This window comes from Nomascus leucogenys, chromosome 2, assembly GCF_006542625.1.
Source record: "Nomascus leucogenys isolate Asia chromosome 2, Asia_NLE_v1, whole genome shotgun sequence".
NCBI classification, from domain to species: Eukaryota; Metazoa; Chordata; class Mammalia; order Primates; family Hylobatidae; genus Nomascus; species Nomascus leucogenys.
Window position 1 is genome coordinate 62,477,753 of NC_044382.1, and position 21,877 is coordinate 62,499,629.

Consider the following 21,877-nt stretch of genomic DNA (forward strand, 5'->3'; position numbering starts at 1 on the left):
TTAGTAGAGACAGGGTTTCATCATGTTGGACAGGCTGGTCATGAGCTCCTAACCTCGAGTGATCTGCCCGCCCCAGCTTCCCAAAGTGCTGGGATTACAGGTGTGAGCCACTGCACCCAGCCATATTTATATGACTTTTTTTTTTTTTTGAGACAGAGTCTCGCTCTCTTGCCCAGGTTGGAGTGCAATGGCATGATCGCAGCCCACTGCAACCTTCACCTCCCAGGTTCAAGCGATTCTCATGCCTCAGCCTTCCGAGTAGCTGGGACTACAGGCATGTGCCACCACACCTGGCTAATTTTTGTATTTTTAGTAGAGATGGGGTTTCACCATGTTGGCCAGGCTGGTCTTGAACTCCTGACCTCAAGTGATCTGCCCACCTCAACCTCCCAAAGTGCTGGGATTACAGGCATGAGCCACAGTTCCCAGTGCATACTTATATGATTTTTATTATTTATTTTACATGCTCTTCTGTGACTAGCTCTTTCCCTCAAGTAAATCCTGGTAATCTCTTCATGCTCATCAACACATAGAGAACTACCCTTTTTTTTTTTTTTTTTTGAGCAAGGTCTGGCTCTATTGCCCAGGCTGGAATGCAGTGGTACAATCTCACTGCAACCTCTAGCCAAGTCATCTCACCTCAGCCTCCTGAGTAGCTGGGACTATAGGCATGTGCCACCACGCCTGGCTAATTTTTGTAATTTTTGTAGAGACGGATGTTTCATCATGTTGCCCAGGCTGGTCCCGAACTTGTGGGCTCTGCCTTGGCTTCCCAAAGTGCTGGGATTACAGGTGTGAGTCATTATGCCCAGCCCTACCTCTTTCTTTTACACGGCTGCATAATAGTCTACTTCAGGGCTTACCATAAATTATTTATAACAGATCCTCTGTATTGTTTCTGATTGCAGTGAGCTCCTTAAACAAATATCTGTGCTGTGTTCATGCCATGCAGTGATAGCTTTGAGTATTTTCAGGGCAGTATAAGCTCTGCCCATTTTTAATTAATGCATTTGTTCAATAGATTATTTAGAATGTGCCAGTCTGTGCTAGGGTCAGAGGTACAGTGCAGAAAGAGACAAGAGAGTCTAGCAGAGGTGCCAGAGAGTGACCAAATAATCACAAAGAGATGAAGGCAAACCAGGCAGGGGCCAAGAAGGCAGTGGCAGAGGATTGACACCAGGGTTATCTGGGGGTGCTGCCAAGGCCCACCCCCCAAGAAAGCCGGTGCACGAGAGGGCCCACCACTCCCCCACGTTCTCCTGACCATCCACACACTGATTCTGCCCTTTCTGGAAGCCACATTTTCACAGAGCCTTGAAGGAATGTGTACAAATGGTGGGCAGGATGGAGTGTGGGAAACACATACCCTTCAAGGGGACATGTCCTTCCTGGTGCAAATGGGTGTCCTGGCCCAGGTAGCTTGTTGTCCCAGCCCCTGATCTGAACACGGGTGTAGGGGTTGATGTTGCTTCAGGGGCAGTCTTGTGTTTCGAGGGGTTTCTTGTCCCTTCTCATGTGATTCATCTGAAAACTGAACCAAAAGTTTCTTCTTTTATCTGTTCAAATCTGCTAGAAAAGCAGGTCTGGTGAGAGAACAGTTAAAGAAATCTGAGGACCCGCTCTTTGCTCTGTCTTGAGCCATCTGTAGTTAAATTGGAAGGCGGCAGTCAGAAACCCACAGCCTCGAGTTGGGTGGTGGCTCTGTTCTTGAGCTTTGATTATGGGGTGCTGAGTTGTGGTTGCAGCTGAGTCCTGGGGTCAGCAGATCTGCTGAAGATCTCTGGGACGCTGGCACCAGCAACTAGCTTCCACGTTCACATCCTGGCGGGCCCCCACAAAGCTCCATTATGCGGTAGGTGCTTCAGGGTCGAAGATGTGGGGCCAGAGTGGGTCCCAAGCACAGTGCAGCGACCTGGTAGGCTTAGTGACACCCCCTCCCTAGCCTTGTCCAGCAGTTAAAACCTGAGATGCACCCCACAGAGGCGCTGCAGAAATTCCCAACCCCCCAGGGCCCCGTCTGTCCTTCCTGTGGCTTGGCCAACAGGCCAGAAATAGTGTAACCTTTGCCCTGGCTGGCAAATGGAAACTTCCAGCTGCTGTCCTTACCGCCATGGCTCACAAGCCTGCTCGCGATGGTGCGGCAGTTGGTCACAGGGTGGGGACAAAATTAAGTCAGAGGGAATTTTCTATTTTCTTTTTGAGACAGAGTCTTGAGCTGTCACCCAGGCTGGATTACAGTGGTGCAATCGCAGCTCACTGCAACCTCCATCTCCTGAGTTCAAGCGATTCTTCTGCCTCAGCTTCCCAAGTATCTGCAATTACAGGTGCCTGCTACCACGCCCAGCTAATTTTTTTTCCATTTTTAGTGGAGACAGGGTTTCGTCATGCTGGCCATGCTGGTCTCGAACTCCTCACCTCAGGTGATCCACCCGCCTCAGCCTCTCAAAGTGCTGGGATTACAGGTGTGAGCCACTGCGCCCAGCAGGAATATTCCTAAATATAAGAGGTGTGTCCCCCACCCGCCCTTCTCAAGTGGAGCTCCAGGTCGAGAGAGGGAGGGGGTGAGTTTTGGGCTAAGGAACCTGCTGATGTCACTTTTCTTGTCTTTTTCAATTATCTTTATTGGCTTTTTGATTGTCAAAGTAAAAAAATGTGAAGATTACAGGAATCATGTCCTGATAATAGCTACCTCATATTAAGCCCTTACTATGTGCCAGGTGCCTTCTGGGGACTTGGCTGCAGTTGTCTGTTACTCTTCACACAAGCTCAATGAGGCGGTCCTGTTATTACCATTTTTATTTTAAGAATGAGGAGAATGCAGCTTCAAGAAGGTAAATAACTTGCCCACCGTCACACAGCGTAGCCGAGGAAGAGCCAGGCTTCACACACACGCCTTGCCACTTCTAGACTACGTGTTTATTTTTTAGACTGAGCACTTTTAAAAGAGTGACTTATTTTTTTGTTTTGAATTTAAAGGTCACAAAGACACACAGAAATTGTTTGCTATCTCTCTTCTAAGATAACCTCTGTTGATATGGAAAAAAAAAAAAAAAAGCTGGGTGTGGTAGCTCATGCTTGTAGTCCTAACGCTTTGGGAGGCTGAGGCAGGAGGATTGCTTGAGCCCAGGAGTTTGAGACCAGCCTGGGAAACATGGCAAAACCCCATCTCTACACAAAAAATACAAAAATCAGCCAGTCGTGGTGGTGTGTACCTGTAGTCCCTGCTACTCAGGAGGCTGAGGCTGGGGGATTGCTTGAGCCCAGGAAGTCAAGGTTGCAGTGAGCTGTGACTGCGCTATTGCCCCCTAGCCTGGGCCACAGAGTGAGACTCTGTCTTTAAAAAAAAAAAAAAAAAAGAAAGAAAGAAAAAAAATGGCCAGGCACAGTGGCTCATGCCTGTAATCCCAGCACTTTGAGAGGTCGAGGCAGGTGGATCACTTGAAGTCAGGAGTTCGAGACCAGCCTGGCCAACGTGGTGAAACCCCGTCTCTATTAAAAATACAAAAATTAGCCAGGTGTGATGGCGCACATCTGTAATCCCAGCTACTTGGGAGGCTGAGGCAGGAGAATCGCTTGAACCTGGGAGGCAGAGGTTGCAGTGAGCCGAGATCGCACCACTGCACTCCAGCCTGGGTGACAGAGTGAGACTCTGTTTAAAAAAAGAAAAGAAAACAAAACAAAACAAAAAAACACAGTCAGTGTTTATAAGGTTAATAATTCAAATGCCAAAGAGGTTCAACATGAAATGTAAGGCCGCCTCCTTTCCCCTCTTCTCATGTTCTCTCTGTTGTGAACTTTCTTTTAATTCCCCCAAAATTGAAATGATGCTTGTTTCTACTCTTAGCCACTACACCATCCCCCCAACCTTCCAGAGAGGATCACTATCTATGTAGTTCTCTAGATTTGTCTCTATGCCTGTTTTATTTTCATGATCCTCAAATGGGATCACTCTTTGCATGTGGCCCTGCCGCCTGCCTTGGGCATCTTTCTGTGTGAGCGGCAGGTGATGTTCTCTGGATGAAACACCTCTTCGTGCCTCCCCTCTCTCTCCCTGTGCCTGCGCACTGGCTCTCTTTGTCTCAAGTCCTTTGCCTGTGTTCCCCCTGGAAGAGGAGACAGCTTCCCATGGCCTCTCGATAGCCCTGTGGGGCAGAGAGAGTGAAAGAGGCAGGGCTGTGGCTCATCCCCTGCTCGGACGGACTCATGCGCAGCCTCCTTGGCAGTCCTGGGGGTCCCATCTGGAGATGCGGGGCTGTGTGCCTGGGGTGGCAGCAGCTGGCATGGGAGCAGTTGCCCTGAGGTTGATATGTGTGTGGTGGGGCTGGACGGTTGCCTGTGGGGTGTGCGCACCGGAAGCAAGCCGGCCTCTGTGCTGGTGACTCTCAGACCCTGCAGGGATGGCGTGAGCTTCGCCTGAGGACTTGAAGTACCTAAGAACCTTCTTTGCTGGTGCAGAAGACCAGCTGCTGAGGGAGGCCAGGAGAAGGCACTGCCACTGCCTTGCTGTGGGACCTGGCACATCCTCTTCCAGATCCTGGACCTCAACGTCCCCACCCACGCACACAGGGAGGGACTGGACCCGCTGGGCCCTGGGATCCTTGCCAGCTCTGGGAGTGCACCATCCTCTGGCTTGAGGGTCCCTCCCTGGTGCAGTCTCCCTCATGTGAGGATTCTGGTTGTGTCTTGGCAGCAGGCCCTGCAGGACAAGGGGTGCAAGAGCCAGAGTCAGGGGACGAAAGAAGAGAAGCTTTGGAAGAGACAGGCGCCGGCCCCCAGGCAGGCCCGGGAGGCCCGGGAAGCCCGGGAAGCTGGTGGCACCATGAATGTAGAGAATACAGGTAAAGCAGGCCTGCCCGCCAAACTGGCACTCCCCAGTGAAGCCAGCGCAGGAGGGAGGCTCTTGTGTAGTTGGTGCTATCCCCATGCCCTGTGCTCCCCAGCTGGAGGTGGCCTAGATAGACTCCAGCTGCCTGATCTGCAGCTCCAATCCCCCAGCCTGCCTCTCCCGGATTCAGGGTCAGAGGTGTGTATAGAACCTTCATCTCACCACCTGCCTCCGGCAGCATCCAGGCCCCACCTAGTGATAAGAGGCCTTGGCCAGCGTGGGCTGGGGTTGAATTTCCCTGCTTTTTGTCTTTTCCCAGCACCTGTCTAAAGCAGGGCGAGGGTGGCCGCCTCACAGACGCCACCGCCTGCAGAGAGAGACTCGGCCTTCTCCCTCCTATCCATGGGCTCCCAGGGTCTGGAGGCTCCTAGGACAGGACTTTGATTCTCCTGGCCAGAGGTTGAGATAAAGGAGCCAGTGGCTCAGCTCTTCTCTGGCAGGGCCTGCCATGGTGTCCAGGGCTGGCTGGTTCTGGAAGATTCTACAGGCCCCCCTTGTAGTCTTACGGGTCCATGCCGGGGGTCCCTCGCAGTAAGCGAGAGCCTGGTGATAATGGGGAAGCAGCATGCTCCAGGAGCCCGGGGGAAGGCCAAGACCCTGTGAAGGAAAGAGGAGCTGGCCTTTCTGTCATCTTCCTCCTCCATCGCCAAAAGGTTAACTTGGGTGTCTGAACTTGCCATGTGGTGGAAGGAGCCACTCCCTTCTCTGAGGCTGTCCCAGAGCCCTGTTCTGGGGTTCTGGTCTGTCTGGGCTCAGGCACTCCTCTGCAGCGAGTGGCAGGGGTTGGGGTCTGGCTGAGTGTGGGCAGGCCAGCCTCGGGCAGGGGACATCATCTTGCAGATTGTGCGCGGAGAAGAGGAAGGCTGATTCCAGGGAACAGCAAGGATGACCCAGTCAGTGGGGCCAGGCCGCGCCTACGTCGCATCTTTGAGCCCTGAGTGCAGCCTCCGCAGCACAAGGGCCCCTTTGATCTCACTTCGTCCTCCTGTCCTCCCCTTTCTGGGACCTCCCTGAGCTTCTTGGAGATCTTTTCTCCACAAGCACTCTCCTGGCCCCCTTCCCACTGCCCTGCCGTGGTGCTGAGACCTGGTGAGCCCCTCCAGGGGTGACGTCCTGTGACGTGAGCAGTGTTCCGGATGAGCTGGGCTCTCCAAGGCCTCATTTCTGCCCCATGGCCTGTTGTGTAACAGCCACCCACGCCTGTGCATCTCCACGGTGCTGGACTCCTTTCAGGCAAGGCCCCTTGTCCCCATTTCTCCTAGGAAGCTCCTGCCGTGCCCCTCCCACACGTCTCTCGAGTGGCAGAACCAGCTCTTGGGCCAGGAGTCCAGTGCGTTCCCTGCCTCACTGCAGCAGCCTGCAAAGGGCTGAGGGCCATGCTGGTCACGTGCTGCTCATGCTGCCCCGTGTGCAGGCCTGGAAGCATCTGTCTGATCTCACTCGCTCTAGAACAGATCGCGGGAGCTTGGCCAGCTCTGTGACATGCATGCTGCATCACGTGCAGGCCACACAGCCAGGGTCACCACCTAACCGGGATGCCCAGCTCCAGCTCTCCGGAGTGCTCGGGTGGAAGAGGGAAGAGCCGACCTGCGTGTGCCCCTCCTGCTCTCCTAGAGCAGGCTGGGGGGCCTCTAGCTATCTGCCCCTCCTCCTGGGGCTGTGCTGAGATGTCCCCGCCCAGCTGCAAGCTGCACCCTCCCCACTTCCCTGTCCAGCTGAGTCCGTTTGGCTTCCCTCAGGCCAGACTGTCAGAGGGGTGTGTGACTTCAGGTGCAAGTGGCTTCCTTCCCAGAGTCTAAGAGCCCCCCAACCCCAGCCTGCCGAGGGCTGGGATTCCTGGGGACTAATGTGGCAACACCTAGAGCCCCAGGCTTTGAGGTGGAGGGCAGCGCTCTCTGGCCAGCAGATGCCCCTCTTCACCCTTCACTCTGCCACACTCTGTCACATCCCATTTGGTGCTCCCTGAGGGGAAGAGGCAAACCCCCCATCCCTCCTCCCTAGCCCCCCATTCTTCTCTCTCTCCCCCAAACTCTTTGTTCCCTACCTGCAAAGACCATGGCCATTCTTGGTGCCCTGGAAGCAAGCTGTAACAAGCATCCCAGGCCCCATGCACAGGTCACGGGCCCTGATTCTGTGTTCTTGTCCTTCTTCCATCTGTCCATCTCTCTCGTTCCTGGTGACAGGACAGTGGGAGGCCTTTGGAGGAGGAGGACTCAGGCAGAGCTTCCGCCCAGCCGCGTGTTTCCCTCTCTCTTGCCTGGGAGGTCCCTGCACTCCATCCTTGCTGGGTGCTGGCTGGCTGAGTTCTTGCTCCATGTGTCGGGCTGGCTTTGTGTCCTGGTCTGTCTGTCCCTCACACATGCGCATGGCTCCCCTGGCTCCCCTCTTTCTGCACAGTTGACCACTTGCCACAGGGGCAGGCTAGGGAGCCCCACGCTTCTCTTCTGTACTCTTGAGAGGGTTTGAGATTTAAAGAAATGACGTTCCTACAAGAATAGAGTTTTCTAGGGTGAGAATCCCTTGTCTTTCCCAGCTGCGATTCCTTGCAGCCTGGCCATGGAGAGAGGCTGGCCCATCAGACCTAGAATATGTGCTTTGAGAGCCGTATTCAGTGAAAATTGCTTTCTTAAGTCCTGATCCAGGTAATTTCATCCCCCAGATGCTGTCTGGGGAAGTGTCTTCTTCTGGGACAGGCCCTGGAGGCCCCAGCTAACCTATGCCGCTGCTGCCCCAACCCTCACCTGGTTGCCACCCCCTCTGCTTGCACCCCTGTCATCCCTGGTGGTCTGCCCTGCTGTGATGGACCCCCTCCTCTGCCAGCGTGGGACCTCTGCTGCCCTCTCATCAGCCACTACACTTTGCTCGTAGGTGGGCGTCTCTTTGGCAGCAGGAGGTGCTCGAGCCTGTCAGGGCCACCAGGTGCAGCCCCCGTGGTGCATAGGATGGTGGAGGTCATGTCCCAGCTCCAGGAGGAGAAGGCCCAGCTACAGGAGGAGCTGGTGGTCCTACGGGAGAGGCTGGCCCTCCGCGACAGTGACCAGCAGGCCACATCCACCCAGCTGCAGAACCAGGTACCTGGGGAGGCTGGGATGGGCAGAGGCCACTGCCCACTATGGAGCAGGTCAGAGGACATCGCCTGGGGCACCTGACCCCACCAGGCTACTGGTGTAAGAGGAGACAGCTAGGGTCTTGTTTCCTGGAATACACTGGAGGGTAGGGTGGTGAGAGTCAGAGGTCTCCCATCCTGGAGGATGCGCTTTTGAGATGCAGCATTTCTTTCAGCATACAGAGGCCTCCCATCCTGGTCCTCCTTGTGCCCCATCTCCTTGCAGTTACCAGGGGCCAGGACCTTCCCCACTAGGAGGTGACATAGACGTGAGTGGAGCAGGAAGGTGCGGGGTGCTTCCTACCTGGAGTCCACCCCATCTTCCACGGTGCCCTGCACTGGGCAGCCTGAGTGGACAAAACTCATCAGATGGTCACCCCACAGGAGATTGGCATGACGTTTCTTGTTCTTTTGATTTCTCATTAAACGTGGACGCTAGTTTGAGTGCATGTTGGGGAAGGGATCTCTCAAACCTCTGGAAGCCAGGGAGAGCCAGGGTTCATGCAGGTCAGCGTTGTCTCCTTCGTTGGCTGGGCAGGACATTTGGGTACCGTTGGCTCATGAGCTGCACGTCCCATGGGGCTGACCACTGGCCCTCTTCTGTGTGTGTGACTGCGTCACTTTCTTCTTCTTCTGCATCTCCATGCGGGCTCCCAGGCCTCTTTCCCCACTCTCATCCTCAGTGTCTGCCTCTGTGGCTGTATCTGAGCCTCGCCCACTTCCCCAAGGTCTCCAAGCCTGTCTGCCACATCATCCCCACTTCTGATCCAGTGCCCTGGCCTGGCTGTTGGGCCTCTGAGCTCTGGGCCCAGCACTCTCTGTTGACAGACTGGCCTTCAAGTAGAGCTAAGTTCTTTCTGTGTCCCATGAGCCAGCAAAGAGATGGCCTGGACATGCCGACGTCTGCCTATTGTGCATCATGTGTGCTGTGACTCGTTCTTGCAGTTCTGGGGGCAGCATATTGTGCGCGCTTTTGAAATACAGCATTTCTTCCAGCTTATAGGTATGTCCTCTTCTCAAGAATGGCCTGGCCTGCCCACCTGCCCCTTGCTGAGTCAGGTGGGACTCCTTGGGGGTGCCCCTCATGCTTTGTGTCTTCTTCTTACACACCCCACAGCTTGACTATCTGGGCCTGCCTTCCCCACTAACGGGGCTCCTCTAGGCTAGCCCTGTATCCTCTTGCCTGCTGCATGCCCGCCTACTTCCTTGGGTATTTGTGCCTGCCCCTTTTGTACTGGCACTGAGCTGGGCACGGGGGATACCCCAGTGGACAGCAGGCTCCCACCTGGTGGAGGCTCTGCCTGGGGGAAAACAGACATTTGCTTCACACACCCACATAAAGTGGGAAGGGCTCATCGGGATGGGCCACACATAGCCTCGAGGGGTTGTCCCTGGGCGTCTTGAGCTGAGCTCTGGGACAGAGCAGAGGGAAGTGCACTCTGAGCTGAGGCTTAGCCAGTGCATATGGACTTGTGGTAGGAGAGGTGTGGCTGAAGCACCTTGGGGGGTTGCAGGGGGTCCAGGGCCTACCCTGCAGGACACGTGTCTGGCCTCAGGCAAAGGCCGAGCAGCCCTTCTTCCTTCCCTGACCTTCCCCAGTTAGGCTTTTCAGACACTTCATTTTGCAAATAAGTGTTTTTCAAAGGGGTTTGTGGGCTGGGTGTGGTAGCTCACGCCTGTAATCCCAGCATTTTGGGAAGCCAAGGTGAGTGGATCGCCTGAGGTCAGGAGTTCAAGACCAGCCAGGCCAACATAGTGAAACCTGTCTCTGCTAAAAATACGAAAATTAGCTGAGTGTGGTGGTGGGCGCCTATAATCCTAACTACTCGGGAGGCTGAGGCAGGAGAATCACTTGAACCCAGGAGGGAAAAGTTGCAGTGAGCCGAGATCACGCCATTGCACGCCTGGGCAACAAGAGCGAAACTCTGTCTCAAAAAAAAAAAAAAAAAAAAAAGAAAAGAAAATGGGCTTTGTGGAGATATAATTCACATGCCATAAAATTCTCCCCTTGAAGGTGTACCATTCGGTGGTCGGTGGTGAGTATATTAAGATGGCAATGCATCCATCACCAGTGTCTCATTGCCAAACATCTTCATCACTCCAACAGGCCTATTGACAGTCACTCCCCATGCTCCTTGCCCCACGGCCCCTGGCAACCTTTAATCTGCTTTCTGTTTTTATGGATTTCTCTTTTCTGAACATTTTATAAAAGTGAAATCGTAGTATCTAACCTTTTGTGACTTTAAAGAGGTTTTTGAAAACATTTTTTCCTTTAACAAAATCAACTTACTCTTTAAGAAGGGAAACTGAGGAGGAAACATCCCAGCCTTTTTAGTTCTTTGAGCCCCAGCTCTCCAGCCTCTCTTAGGAGAACCCCCGAGCCTACCCCACTCCCGCAAGTGACTTAGAGATTCAGAATGGTTCCTGGTCTTTGTTCTCGTTTTGTCCTTGAACGTTGTTTTTCTTTTTCTTTTTCTTTTTTGAGATGGAGTTTCGCTCTTGTTGCCCAGGCTGGAATGCAATGGCACGGTCTTGGCTCACTGCAATCTCCACCTCCCAGGTTCAATCGATTCTCCTGCTTCAGCCTCCTGAATAGCTAGGATTACAGGCATCCACTACCATGCCTGGCTAATTGTTTGTATTTTTTAGTAGAGACGGGGTTTCACCATGTTGTTCAGGCTGGTCTCGAACTCCTGACCTCAGGTGATCCACCCGCCTCGGCCTCCCAAGGTGCTGGGATTACAGGCATGAGCCACCACGCCTGGCCTGTCCTTGAACTTTCTGACTGCAGCTGTTTTCTGAAAATTTCTCAGGGGATGTATCTGAAGCTCCAGGTCTCTGAGATACTCTCTGGAAGGCCCGATCTTGTGGAGATGTGGACAACCACATGGGCCTGGAGCTGGGTTCAAACCCTGACTTTGGCACTACTCATTAGCTGTGTGACCTTGGGACAGTTAATTACCACTCTGCAGGTCAGTTTCCTCATCTGTGAAATGGATGTAATAATAGGACGTGATGAGATGATGCCTAGTGAGTCATTGGTGTTGCTGTGGCCATCACCATTGTTGTTACTGGGAGAGTTTTGGATTTGGAATCCCGTGAGCAGGATTCTATTCTGGCTGTGCCACGTGCCAGCCGGGCAGCTGTAGGAAGTCGCTTCCTCTCTGAGCCTTCACTTCCCAGTCTCTAAACTGGGGCTCACAAATGTCGCACTGCAGTTTGGGGGTGGATCTGTTGTAAGAGTGGACAGAAAAAAGGATGGTCAAATGTAATGTGTGGTGTGTCGTGAGCTGTCACTCCCGCATGCCCTGGTCTCCTGCTAGCCTCACTGTGGTTTGACTCAGACTTGGACTTTCCTGGAATTCTGAACGTTGCCTCTCTAAGCAAAACTCCCTGGGGGTACACTCTGCCTTGTTTTCCGTGGTGCTGTGTTCCCAGCCCTGTCCACACTGGCTTCTGATCGGCTGCTTTCTCACACTGCTGTTCCTGCAAGGCTGTGTGGCCCCATGGTTAAGGGTAAGGGTTCTGCAAGGGTCAGTTAGATGCGAGTTCCAGTCCTAGGTCCACCACTTACTGGTCAGGTGACCTCAAGTAAGTTGCCTAACCAAGGCTTAACCTCTTAGGAGCTCAGTTTTTCTTCCTGTAAGATGGGGATAATAATAGTACCTACCTCAGGGGAATAGGGGATGAAAAATGGTCTTATGAAATCCCCCTGCCCTACTGGCAAAGCCAACTCAGTTAACAGGGCTCCATTATCACTGTTGGGACCTGGGCTTGTGGGGGCTGTAGGAGTCTTCTCAGGCCTCCCCATTGCTGTGCCAGGTGGAGGAGGTATTTGTATTTACTGAGAGCAGTTGGGCCAACGGTCCATAGTCCTTGAGCACCCAGCTGACCCAGGCCACAGAGGCTGCTCATCTTGGTCTGGTGACCACAGGAGGCTGTGACTGTTGGGATGACCCTCCCCAGTGTTGTTAACAACAGTCCCAGGCCATGTCCTGCTGGCCTTGAGTTCCCCTGTCCTCTTGTGGATGTCCCTAGAGCCATGGCCTCAAGGTTCCTGAAGTTCCCAATAATGTGACATGCTGCCCAGACCTCACTACACTCCTTTTTTATTTTGAGACAGGGTCTCACTCTGTCACCCAGGCTGGAGTGCAGGGGCATGATCACAGCTCACTGTAGCCCCTGCCTCCCGGGCTCAAGCCATCCTCCCACCTAAGCCTCCTGAATAACTAGGACCACAGGTGTCCACCACACCTGGCCCACTTTTGTATTTTCTGTCCAGACGGAGTCTTGCTATATTGCCCAGGCAGGTCTCGAACTCCTGGGCTCAAGAGATCTGACTGCCTCAGCCTCCCAAAATGCTGGGATTACAGGCATGAGCCACTGTGCCTGGCACTCATGGCACTCCCTACCTGCCCCCTGCACCTCAAGAGTGAACCTTAAAAAATTGTTTTCAGGCCAGGTACGGTGGCTCATACCTGTAATCCCAGAACTTTGGGAGGCCGAGGTGGGCAGATCTTCTGAGGTCAGGAATTCGAGACCAGCCTGGCCAACATGGTGAAACCCCGTCTCTACTAAAAATACAAAAATTAGCCGGGCATGGTGGTGCACGCCTGTAAGTCCAGCTACTAGGGAAGCTGAGGCAGGAGAATTGCTTGAACCCGGGAGACGGAGGTTGCAGTGAGCCAAGATTGCGCCACTGCACTCCAGCCTGGGTGACAGAGCAAGACTCCATCTCAAAAAAAATAAATAAAATAAAATAAATAAATAAATAAATAAATAAATTTGTCTTCAGAGGCCTCAGGCTGGAAAACTAGATCTTGCCCTCAAATGTGTCTTGTTTGGCTGCCGCCTTCTTCTTTTTTTTTTTTTTTTTTAAATCATTTTAAAAATAGATGTAACATAAAATTTACCTTCTTAAGCATTTTTTTTTTTTTCTTGAGAGAGAGTCTTGCTCTATCGCCCAGGCTGGAGTGAAGTGGCACAATCTCGGCTCACTGCAACCTCTGCCTCCTGAGTTCAAGGAATTCTCCCACTTCAGCCTCCTGAGTAGCTGGGACTACAGGTGTGCACCACCACACCTGGCTAATTTTTGTATTTTTAGTAGAGATGGGGTTTCACCATGTTGGCCAGGCTGGTCTTAAATTCCTGACCTCAGGTGATCCACCTGCTTAAGCCTCCCAAAGTGTTAGGATTACAGGCGTGAGCCACCGCGCCCGGCTGATCTGAAGCATTTTTGAGAGTAACGTTCAGCAGCAGTACATTCTCGTTGTGCAACAACCATCACCATCTGATATAGTTTGGCTCTGTGTCCCCACCCAAATTTCATCTCGAATTGTAATCCCCACATGTCAAGGGAGGGACCTTGTGAGAGGTGAACGGATCATGGGGTGGTTTCCTCCCTGCAGTTCTTGTGATAGTGAGTTCTCATGAGGTTTGATGGTTTAAAAGTGGCAGTTTGCCCTTCATGTGCTCACTCTCTCTCTCCTGCCGCCATGGAAGACATGCCTTGTGTCTCCTTCTCCTTCTGCCAGGATTGTAAGTTTCCTGAAGCCTCCCCAGCCATGTGGAACTGTGAGTCAATTAAACCTCTTTTATTTATCTATCTATTTATTTATTTACTTTTATTTTTTGAGACGGAGTCTCCGTCTCCCAGGCTGGAGTACAGTGGCACAATCTCAGCTCACTGCAACTTCCGCCTCCTAGGTTCAAGTGATTCTCCTGTCTCTGGCTCCTGTGTAGCTGGGACTGCAGGTGTACACCACAACACCTGGGTTTTGTATTTTTAGTAGAGACAGGGTTTCACCATGTTGGCCAGGCTGGTCTCAGACTTCTGACCTCAAGTGATCCACCTGCCTTGGCCTCCCAAAGTGCTGGGATTACCGGTGTGAGCCACCATGCCTGATGAAACCTCTTTTCTTTATAAATTACCCAGTCTCAGGTATTTCTTTATAGCAGTGTGAAAACTGACTAATACACCATCCATCTCCAGAACTCTTTTCATCTTCCCCTACTGAAATTTGGGCCTCATTAAAGAGTAACTCCTCATTCACCATCTGTCTCCGTGGGTTTGACTACTCATGTAAGTGGAGTCATCCAATATTTGTCCTTCTGTGACTGGCTTATTTCACTTAGTATAATGTCCTCAAAGTTCATCCATGTAGCATGCATCAGAATTTTCTTCCTTTTTAAGGCTGAGTAATATTCCATTGTATGGATATACCACGTTTTGTTTGTTTTGTTTTTCCATTCATCCATCCATGGGTTGCTTCTGCCTTTTGGTTACTGTGAATAATGCTGCTATAAACATGAGTGTACAAGTATCTCTTTGAATCCCTCCTTTAAATTATTTTGGGTATATACCCAGAAATGGAATTGCTGGATCATATGATAGTTCTATTTTAATTTTTTGAGGAACCATCATACTGTTTTCGATAGTGGCTGCACCATTTTACATTCCCACTAACAGTGCACAGAGGTTCCAATTTCTCCATATCTTTATTGGCACTTGTTTTTCATTTTCTTTATTTATTTGTAGAGATGAGGTCTTGCTATGTTGCCCAGGCTAGAGTGCAGTGGCCGTTCGTGGTCGTAGCTCACTGCAGCCTCTGAACTCCTGGCCTCAGGCAATCTTCGTGCCTCAGCCTCCTGGAGTAGCTGGGACTTGCTCCTGCTTATTTTTATTTTTGTAACAGCCATCCTAATAGGTGTGCAGTGGTATCTCATAGTGGTTTTGATTTGCATTTCCCTAATGCCAGTGATATTAAATATCTTTTCATGTGTGTTTTAGCTATTTGTATGCCTTCTCTGGAGAAATTTCTATTCAAGTTCTTTGCTCATTCTGTAATTGGGTTTTTGTTGTTGTTGAGTTGTAGTTCTTTATATATCCAGGATAATAACTCCTTATCAGATAAATGATTTGCGAGTATTTTCCACGTGTTGCCTTTTCACTCTGTTGACAGTGTCCTTTGTTACACAAAAGTTTTTAATTTTGATGAAGTCCAACTTACCTATTTTTTCTTTTATTGCCTCTGCTTTTGGTGTTATAGCCAAGAAGTCATTGCCAAATTTAATGTCATGACATTTTCTCCTCTGTTTTCTTCTGAGAGTTTTATAGTTTTAGCTCTCACATTTAGGTCTTTGTGGTTTTTTGTTTTTTGTTTTGACACAAGATCTTGCTCTATTGCCCAGGCTGCAGTGTGGTGGTGTGGTCATGGCTTACTGCGGCCTTGGCCTCCTGGGCTCAAGTGATTCTCCTGCCTCAGCCTTCCTAGTAGCTGGGACCACAGGCGTGTGCCACCATGCCCAGCTAATTTGGGTTACTTGTTGTAGAGACAGGGTCTCCCTATGTTGCCCAGGCTAGTCTTGAATTCCTGGGCTCAAGCACTCCTCCTACCTCGGCCTCCCAAAGTGCTGGGATTATATACCATGCCTGGCCCTCTTTGATCTATTTTGAGTTAATTTTTGTATATGGTATAAGGTAAGGATCCAACTCCATTCTTTTGCCTGTGGATATCCAGTTTTCTCAGCACCATTTGTTGAAAAGATTATCCTTTCCCACATTAAATGGTCTTGGCAACCTTGTCAAAAATCATTTAACCATATATGTGAGGGTTTATTTCTGGACTCTGTATTCCATTCCATTGGTTTTTATGTCTGTTTTAATGCCAGTACCACACTGCTTTGATTGCTGTAGCTTTTTATTTTTTTATTTTTTTTTATTTGAGATGGAGTCTTGCTCTGCTGCCCAGGCTGTAGTGCAGTGCTGCAATCTCAGCTCACTGCGACCTCTGCCTCTCAGGTTCAAGCGATTCTCCTGCCTCAGCGTCCTGAGTAGCTGGGATTACAGGCACCTGCCATGAGGCCCGGCTAATTTTTGTATTTTTAGTAGAGATGGGGTTTCGCCACGTTGGCCAGGGAGGCCTCAAACTCCTGACCTCAGGTGATCCGCCTGCCTTGGCCTCCCAAAGTGCTGGGATTACAGGCATGAGCCACCGTGCCTGGCCAATTGCTGTAGCTTTTTAGTGAGTTTTGAAATCAGGAAGTGTGAGACCTTCAGTCTTTCAAGACTGTTTTAGCTATACGGTATCCCTTGATAGGGATTTTTCTATTTCTTCAGAAAATGTCATTGGGATTTTGTTAGGCATTGCATTGAATCTGTAGATCACTTTGGGTAGTACTGACACCTTAACAGTATTAAATCTTCTAATCCATGAACATGGAATGTCTTTCCATTATTGATGTCATCTTTAATTTCTTTCACCAATATTTTGTAGTTTTTAGCATATAATATTTAACCTTTTTTATTCCTTAGTACCTTATTCTTTTTGATGCTATTGTAAATGGAATTATTTTCTTAATTTCCTTTTTGGATTGTTTATTGTTAGTTGTAGAAATGTAACCGATTTTTGTGTGTTCATTTTGTATCCTTCAACTTTGCTGAATTTATTAGTTCTAATTGCCCTGCTTTTAAAATCAAATTAATTCCAACATTTAAATCTTAATTAAATTCACATAAAACTCTAGACTTCCTTTTTGTCATAAAATATTGGAAGATGTGGCACCTCTGAGCTGACATTCCCACATGTCACCCACCGCTTGAGGTTGAGTGGCAGCTCCTGCCTTTGGTGGAGGTGAGCATCCTTTAGCACACTCCAGCTCCGCCACCCTTTCTGTCTCTGCTTACCAACCTCATCCACAAGCTCTGCTCTGGCTGGCCCCTCATGCATTCAGCATTCTTCCTACAGGTGCTTACTGAACACCTACTATGTACCAGCCACTGTTCCAGGCACTGGGATTACAGTGCTGAACACAACAGACAAAAATCCCTGCCTTCGCATATATCATCTCATTTAATCCTTGAGACAGCCTCCATGAGGTAGCCTCATTATACAAATAAGGAAACTAAGAGACATAGCGAACTTAAGAGACTTGTCCAAGGTTACCCAGCGGGTAAGGGGATGTCTGGATTAGAACCTGGGCAGCCTGGCTTGAGAATTTGAATTGTCAGCTGCTATTACTGCCTGTCAGTGGCAGAAGGACCCAGAGGTGAAGACTTGGCAACAGAGGCAGGGTGGCATGGACAGGGGACAGACAGGCCTGGCCGGTGGTCATAGAGCCAGGATCAGGCCTTCTGTGGGCTCCACAGGCTGTGCTCCCAGGGCCGCCCCGCTGGCCTCTGGGCTGAGTTTCCTTGAGGTCGTCTGGATCCCAGACCCTCTGGCCTTCCCAGCTCAGCAGCTTCGGCCTGGGAGAGCCCGCTTTTCCTCAGCAGACAGCTGATGATCGTTGACTGGGCTTGGTGGGAGGTAAGGAGGTAACCAGCAGGCTTTCTTTCTTGATGTTAAGAGGCTGCCTTGGAAGCAGACAGCTGAGAAAACACAGACCTGGGCTGGCCGGCCCCACCCTCGGTCAAGCCGCTTCTGCCTGTGAAGTGTAAATGCAGGTGGTGTCTAGTCGGCAGACAGGCCCAGCTCCCTCTTCCCCTTCAGCAGGCAGGGCCGACGCCCCCTGCAGCAGGCCCGTGATTCAGTTGCTCTGGCTGATGAGGAGCTCGGGCCCGGGAGGAGTGTCGCACAGCCCCAGCCTGCTCCATCCTCAGCTCTGGATTGACGCCCATGCTGTCCTGGGACCGTCTCAGCGGCCTAGTGGGGAGTCTGCTTTCTCCTCCGTCCTGTGTCTTGGGTTCAGGCATGTGCCCGCTGCCCCTTTGTGGCCACAAGTATGTATCGGGCCCAGGGTGGCGCTCGGGACCCTCCCCTGTTGGGCTTAGAGACACAGACGGCCCTTGCTGGTTGGAAGTTGCGGTGAGTGTGTGAAGGGCCCTCAGTCTACCCTGAGGAAGGCCCTGCCCTCTGGCCCTGCCTGCTCTTGGCTCTTACTGCTCCCAGGCCGTCTCCCATCCGCTTTCCCCAGGTGCCTCCATTTCTCTCTGACTTCTTGCCTGTTTTCCCGAACTCTGAGAGATTGCCTGCCTTCAAGTGCAGGAGAAAGCGGACATCTTCCCTACAAGCCCAAGACCTAGTGCCCAGTAAAGCTGGCCAGCCACCCGCACGGAGCAGGCCACTGGTGCCTTGGCCAGAGTGCTCTTGGTGCCAGTCTGCTGCGTCTCAGCCACATTCCCCCTGCTCTGCTGCCTGCAAGAAGCCAGAGATGACCTAGTGTCTGACATCTCTGAACAAAGGGGCCTTTTACAGCCCCTTCCTCAACTCCCTCACCATCCCCCATGCTCCCCAGCCTGCCCCAGTTGCAGCCACCTCCTTCTGGGCGCCCCTCTGAGATTCCAGACAGAGCTGGAGCCCACAGGTTCCCATTGTGATGCAAGGACAGAACAGAACCCTGGGCCGCAGGCAGGCAGGTGGCCGGTGGGTATCCCGTCTCCCACCACCAGCAAACACTGGCAAACCCCACTCTCCCTGCATCGGGGTCTGAGTTCCTGGCAGTGGCAGCAGTGGAAATGATCAAGGTCAGCACGCCCAGCCCCATGCTGAGGCAGCAGCCTGTCTGGGGAGGGAGGGGGCGTGGAAGGAGACTCCAACCTTTTGAAAAGGAAGTCGATTCACTTATGTCAGGGTAGGGAGAGTAAGAATAGGTATTCTTTGAGACTGAAAAATTACTGGCCGGGCGCAGGGGCTCACAACGGTAATCTCAGCACTTTGGGAGGCTGAGGCGGGAAGACTGCTTGAGGCCAGGAATTCAAGGCCAGCTTGGGCAAAATGGCAAGACCCTTCTATACGTTAAAAAAAAAAAATTAGCCGGGCGTGGTGGTATGTGCTTGTAGTCCAGGCTACTCGGGAGGCTGAGATGGGAGATGGCTTGAGTCCAGGAGGTCTAGGCTGCAGTGCACCTAGATCGAGGCACTGCACTCCAGCCTGGGTGACAGAGTGAGACCCTGTCTCAAAAAGAAAAAAAAAACTTTGTCAACTATAATTCCACAGCCCAGAGACCCCCACTTTTTAGTGCTGTACACTCAATGGTTTTCCAGATGTTTCTTGGACTTAATATGTTGATGAGCCTTTCCCCATGACATTTAAAACTCCTGGTAAACATGAATGTAATGATGACAGAATAGTCTATGTACTATATATATACACATTGTAATTCACCTGCCCACTCCTCTAAGGGTGCTTCTTCACGGTATTCTCAATTTTAGGACTAAAGCAGAAAGGCTGCCTCATGCAAACTGTCCCTACTCCCACCCGAGGGCCAAAGGACTTGAGCCGTCCTCTCATCGGGCACTGAGTGGGCAGGGAAGTGGCACAAGCTCTGCCTCCCTGCCTGGCCCGTGGCCCAGCGTGTTGCTAGGAGGGAATGTGCTTGCGCAGGTGGCGGCAGAGCTGACCTCCAGGGGCCTGGTCCTTGGGTCACCTGCTTGTCCCCCAGGAGGCCTGGCTGGGCCCCCAGCCTTTTACCCGGGTCTTGCATCTTGGAATGCCCCTGCCCCACCAAGAGAGGCAGTGCCAGCTCCCTGGCCTTTTCCTCAGAGGTGGGGGTGGATCCCTTGGTCCACTTCCTCCCTGACCGCTCAGAGCTGGCCTAGCTGCTGTGAGTCAGCCGCTTTCCCCAGCCCTGGGAGACAGGGACCTCCGAGGCCGAACACTACCTTGTTTGATGACACAGACTTGTTTGATGACATCTCAACCATGTAAAGTAGGGAGATTTTACACACACACCCAAAATCCAGATGTCAGGCCTGTCTTAACTATGGCTGATGCATGCTGCTGGCTGTGCTAAGGGGGCGGACTCTAAGCCTCTATTTTTTATTTTTTTTAGACAGCCTCGCTCTGTCACCCCGGGGTACAGTTGTGCTATCATAGCTTACTGCAGCTTCAAACTCCTGGGCTCAGGTGATCCTCCCACCTAACCCCTTGGATTATAGCTGGGATTATAAGTGTGCACTGGCGTACTCGGCTGAGTTTTGAAACTTTTTGTAGAGATAGGGTCTTGCTATGTTGCTCAGGCTGGCCTAGGCCTCTCTTGAAAGATGAGAATTTTGGTGATGCTGGGTGTGCGTTCTCACCTCCTGTGGTCCGAGAGGAGTACATGGTGGCCGCCGCCTTAGAGGGTTCTTGGGAGCCAACCCCTGCACGGCCCCTCACCTGCCTTACCTGGCTGTCCCCTGTAATCAGTGGATGTTGTTGCCTGTCATTTAGTAATGAGAACCCAGCTGTGTAAACCTCCTAAACCACCACATAGGAATCTGGCTCTTAGCGCACCTTTCCCGAGGTGGGGGGTGCTCACCACAGGACATTCTGCAAGAAAAGTCCTAAACATGCCCTGACGGAAGCTGGAGCCAAAGTCTGTGTCTGTGGATTGTTTCCTGAGAGAGGTTTCTGGGGGTGGGCTGATGTGACACCAGGGTCTGGGGCCTTGGGAGGGGATGGCTGGCTGGAGGACAGCTCTGGGGAAGGGTTGCTCCCCTGGGATCTGCCCTCATGGGACTGGCACCATGATGGTGTCCCCTCTTCTGGGGTCCGGATAAGCCAGGTAACCGTGGCTTCCTCATGGAGTGCATGCCCCCTTCCCCCTCTAACAGCCTTGGCTGCCAGAGCTCTCCTGCAAGGCAGATTGGGAGCAGGGGTGGACACAGGTTCTGAGTGTGCCCTGGCCACTGGCAGACCCATTTCCACAGGCTGACTTGCCAGAGACCACCCCAAGTGGAAAATTCTGGGGGCTGGGCCAGGGTGGATCTAGGGCTCGGAGGACCTGGAGTATGTACAATCTGGGGGCCCCTCTAAAGAGAAAGAACATAAGATTACGTAGACACAGGCAGGTACAGGATTTTGGGAGGGGCTCGTGTAGTGAGGAGTCCTGAGGGTGGGCTGCCGTTGGGTGGGCCCAGGTGGCATTGGGGTGGCCTTGGTTGCACTTGCTCTCTGGGCTTTCCTGAAGAGCTGGGGTTGGCTCTGTCCTGTGGAGGGAGAGGGTGCGGGAGGCTGTCAGCACCAGCCCAGGTTTCTCTCACCTGAAGTCCCAGGTGTGATGGAATGCTTGAACATAGGGGAACCTAAGGCCACAGCCTTAGAAGAAGCCACGGCCACATCAGTCATCCCTGGTGCTGGGCAGGAGGCCTGGGTGTGGGCTGGAGCTGAGGACTGAGGTTCACCTTGCTCCTGACTCTGTGCCCACAGGTAGAACACCTGAAGGAGAAGCTCATTAGCCAGGCCCAGGAAGTGAGCCGACTGCGATCTGAGCTGGTGAGGCCACAAGGCTGTCCTGGGGCAGCGCAGGGGGCTGGCCTGCCTTGTGCAGATAGGCCCTGCCAGGGGCAGGGGTGCGACCCTCTCTCTCCTGAGCTCGCACATCCCACCCTGTCTCAGAAACACACCGAGAGCCTTATCTCCACCTCCTGGTACCCTCAGAGGCCTTGTGGCTCCAAGGGGTGGGAGGTTCCTTCTCTGTTGCTGACATTAAACAGGAGTGTGAACCCTGGTATAAATGTCTCTCCTTGTGAGTTTCACACTCAGAATAGGGTGGGGGCAGCAGGGAGAGCAGGCCCTGGGTCACCACCCTTCTCAACTCTGCCCTCCCCTGTGTTTCTCTTCGTTTCTCTCTTGAGCTTGTTCCCTCCTCTCTTGCCCTTGCCTGTTTCTTTTTATCCTTCCCTCTGCCTTTCTCCACACCTCTCTTCTCTCCCCTGTGCTTGTGCCACCTCCACGGGCCCCTCTTCCTTCCCCCATCATCTGCCCTCGCCCACATGCGCCCCCTCGGCCCTGGCTCTCTGCAGGGGGGCACTGACTTGGAGAAGCACCGGGACCTGCTGATGGTGGAGAATGAGCGACTGAGGCAGGAGATGCGGCGCTGCGAGGCCGAGCTGCAAGAGCTGCGCACAAAGCCAGCAGGTCCCTGCCCAGGTTGTGAGCATAGCCAGGTGAGCAGAATGGCCG

At 52.2% G+C, this 21,877-nt stretch overlaps 1 protein-coding gene across 4 annotated transcripts in view; it reads left to right on the forward strand.

The window, feature by feature from the left end:
* The window catches only part of KIFC3 (kinesin family member C3), a 44,860-nt gene that overhangs the window by 9,787 nt on the left and 13,196 nt on the right, over nt 1–21,877 (forward strand). For 3 of the 4 annotated variants that reach the window (XM_030796295.1, XM_030796291.1, XM_030796307.1), the window contains 2 exons: nt 21,122–21,187; nt 21,718–21,861. In XM_030796295.1, the coding sequence (XP_030652155.1) occupies nt 21,122–21,187; nt 21,718–21,861 (210 nt within the window). Of the gene's footprint in view, nt 1–7,759; nt 7,957–21,121; nt 21,188–21,717; nt 21,862–21,877 lie in introns of those variants that run through there. The other variant, XM_030796303.1, reaches the window with a different exon arrangement.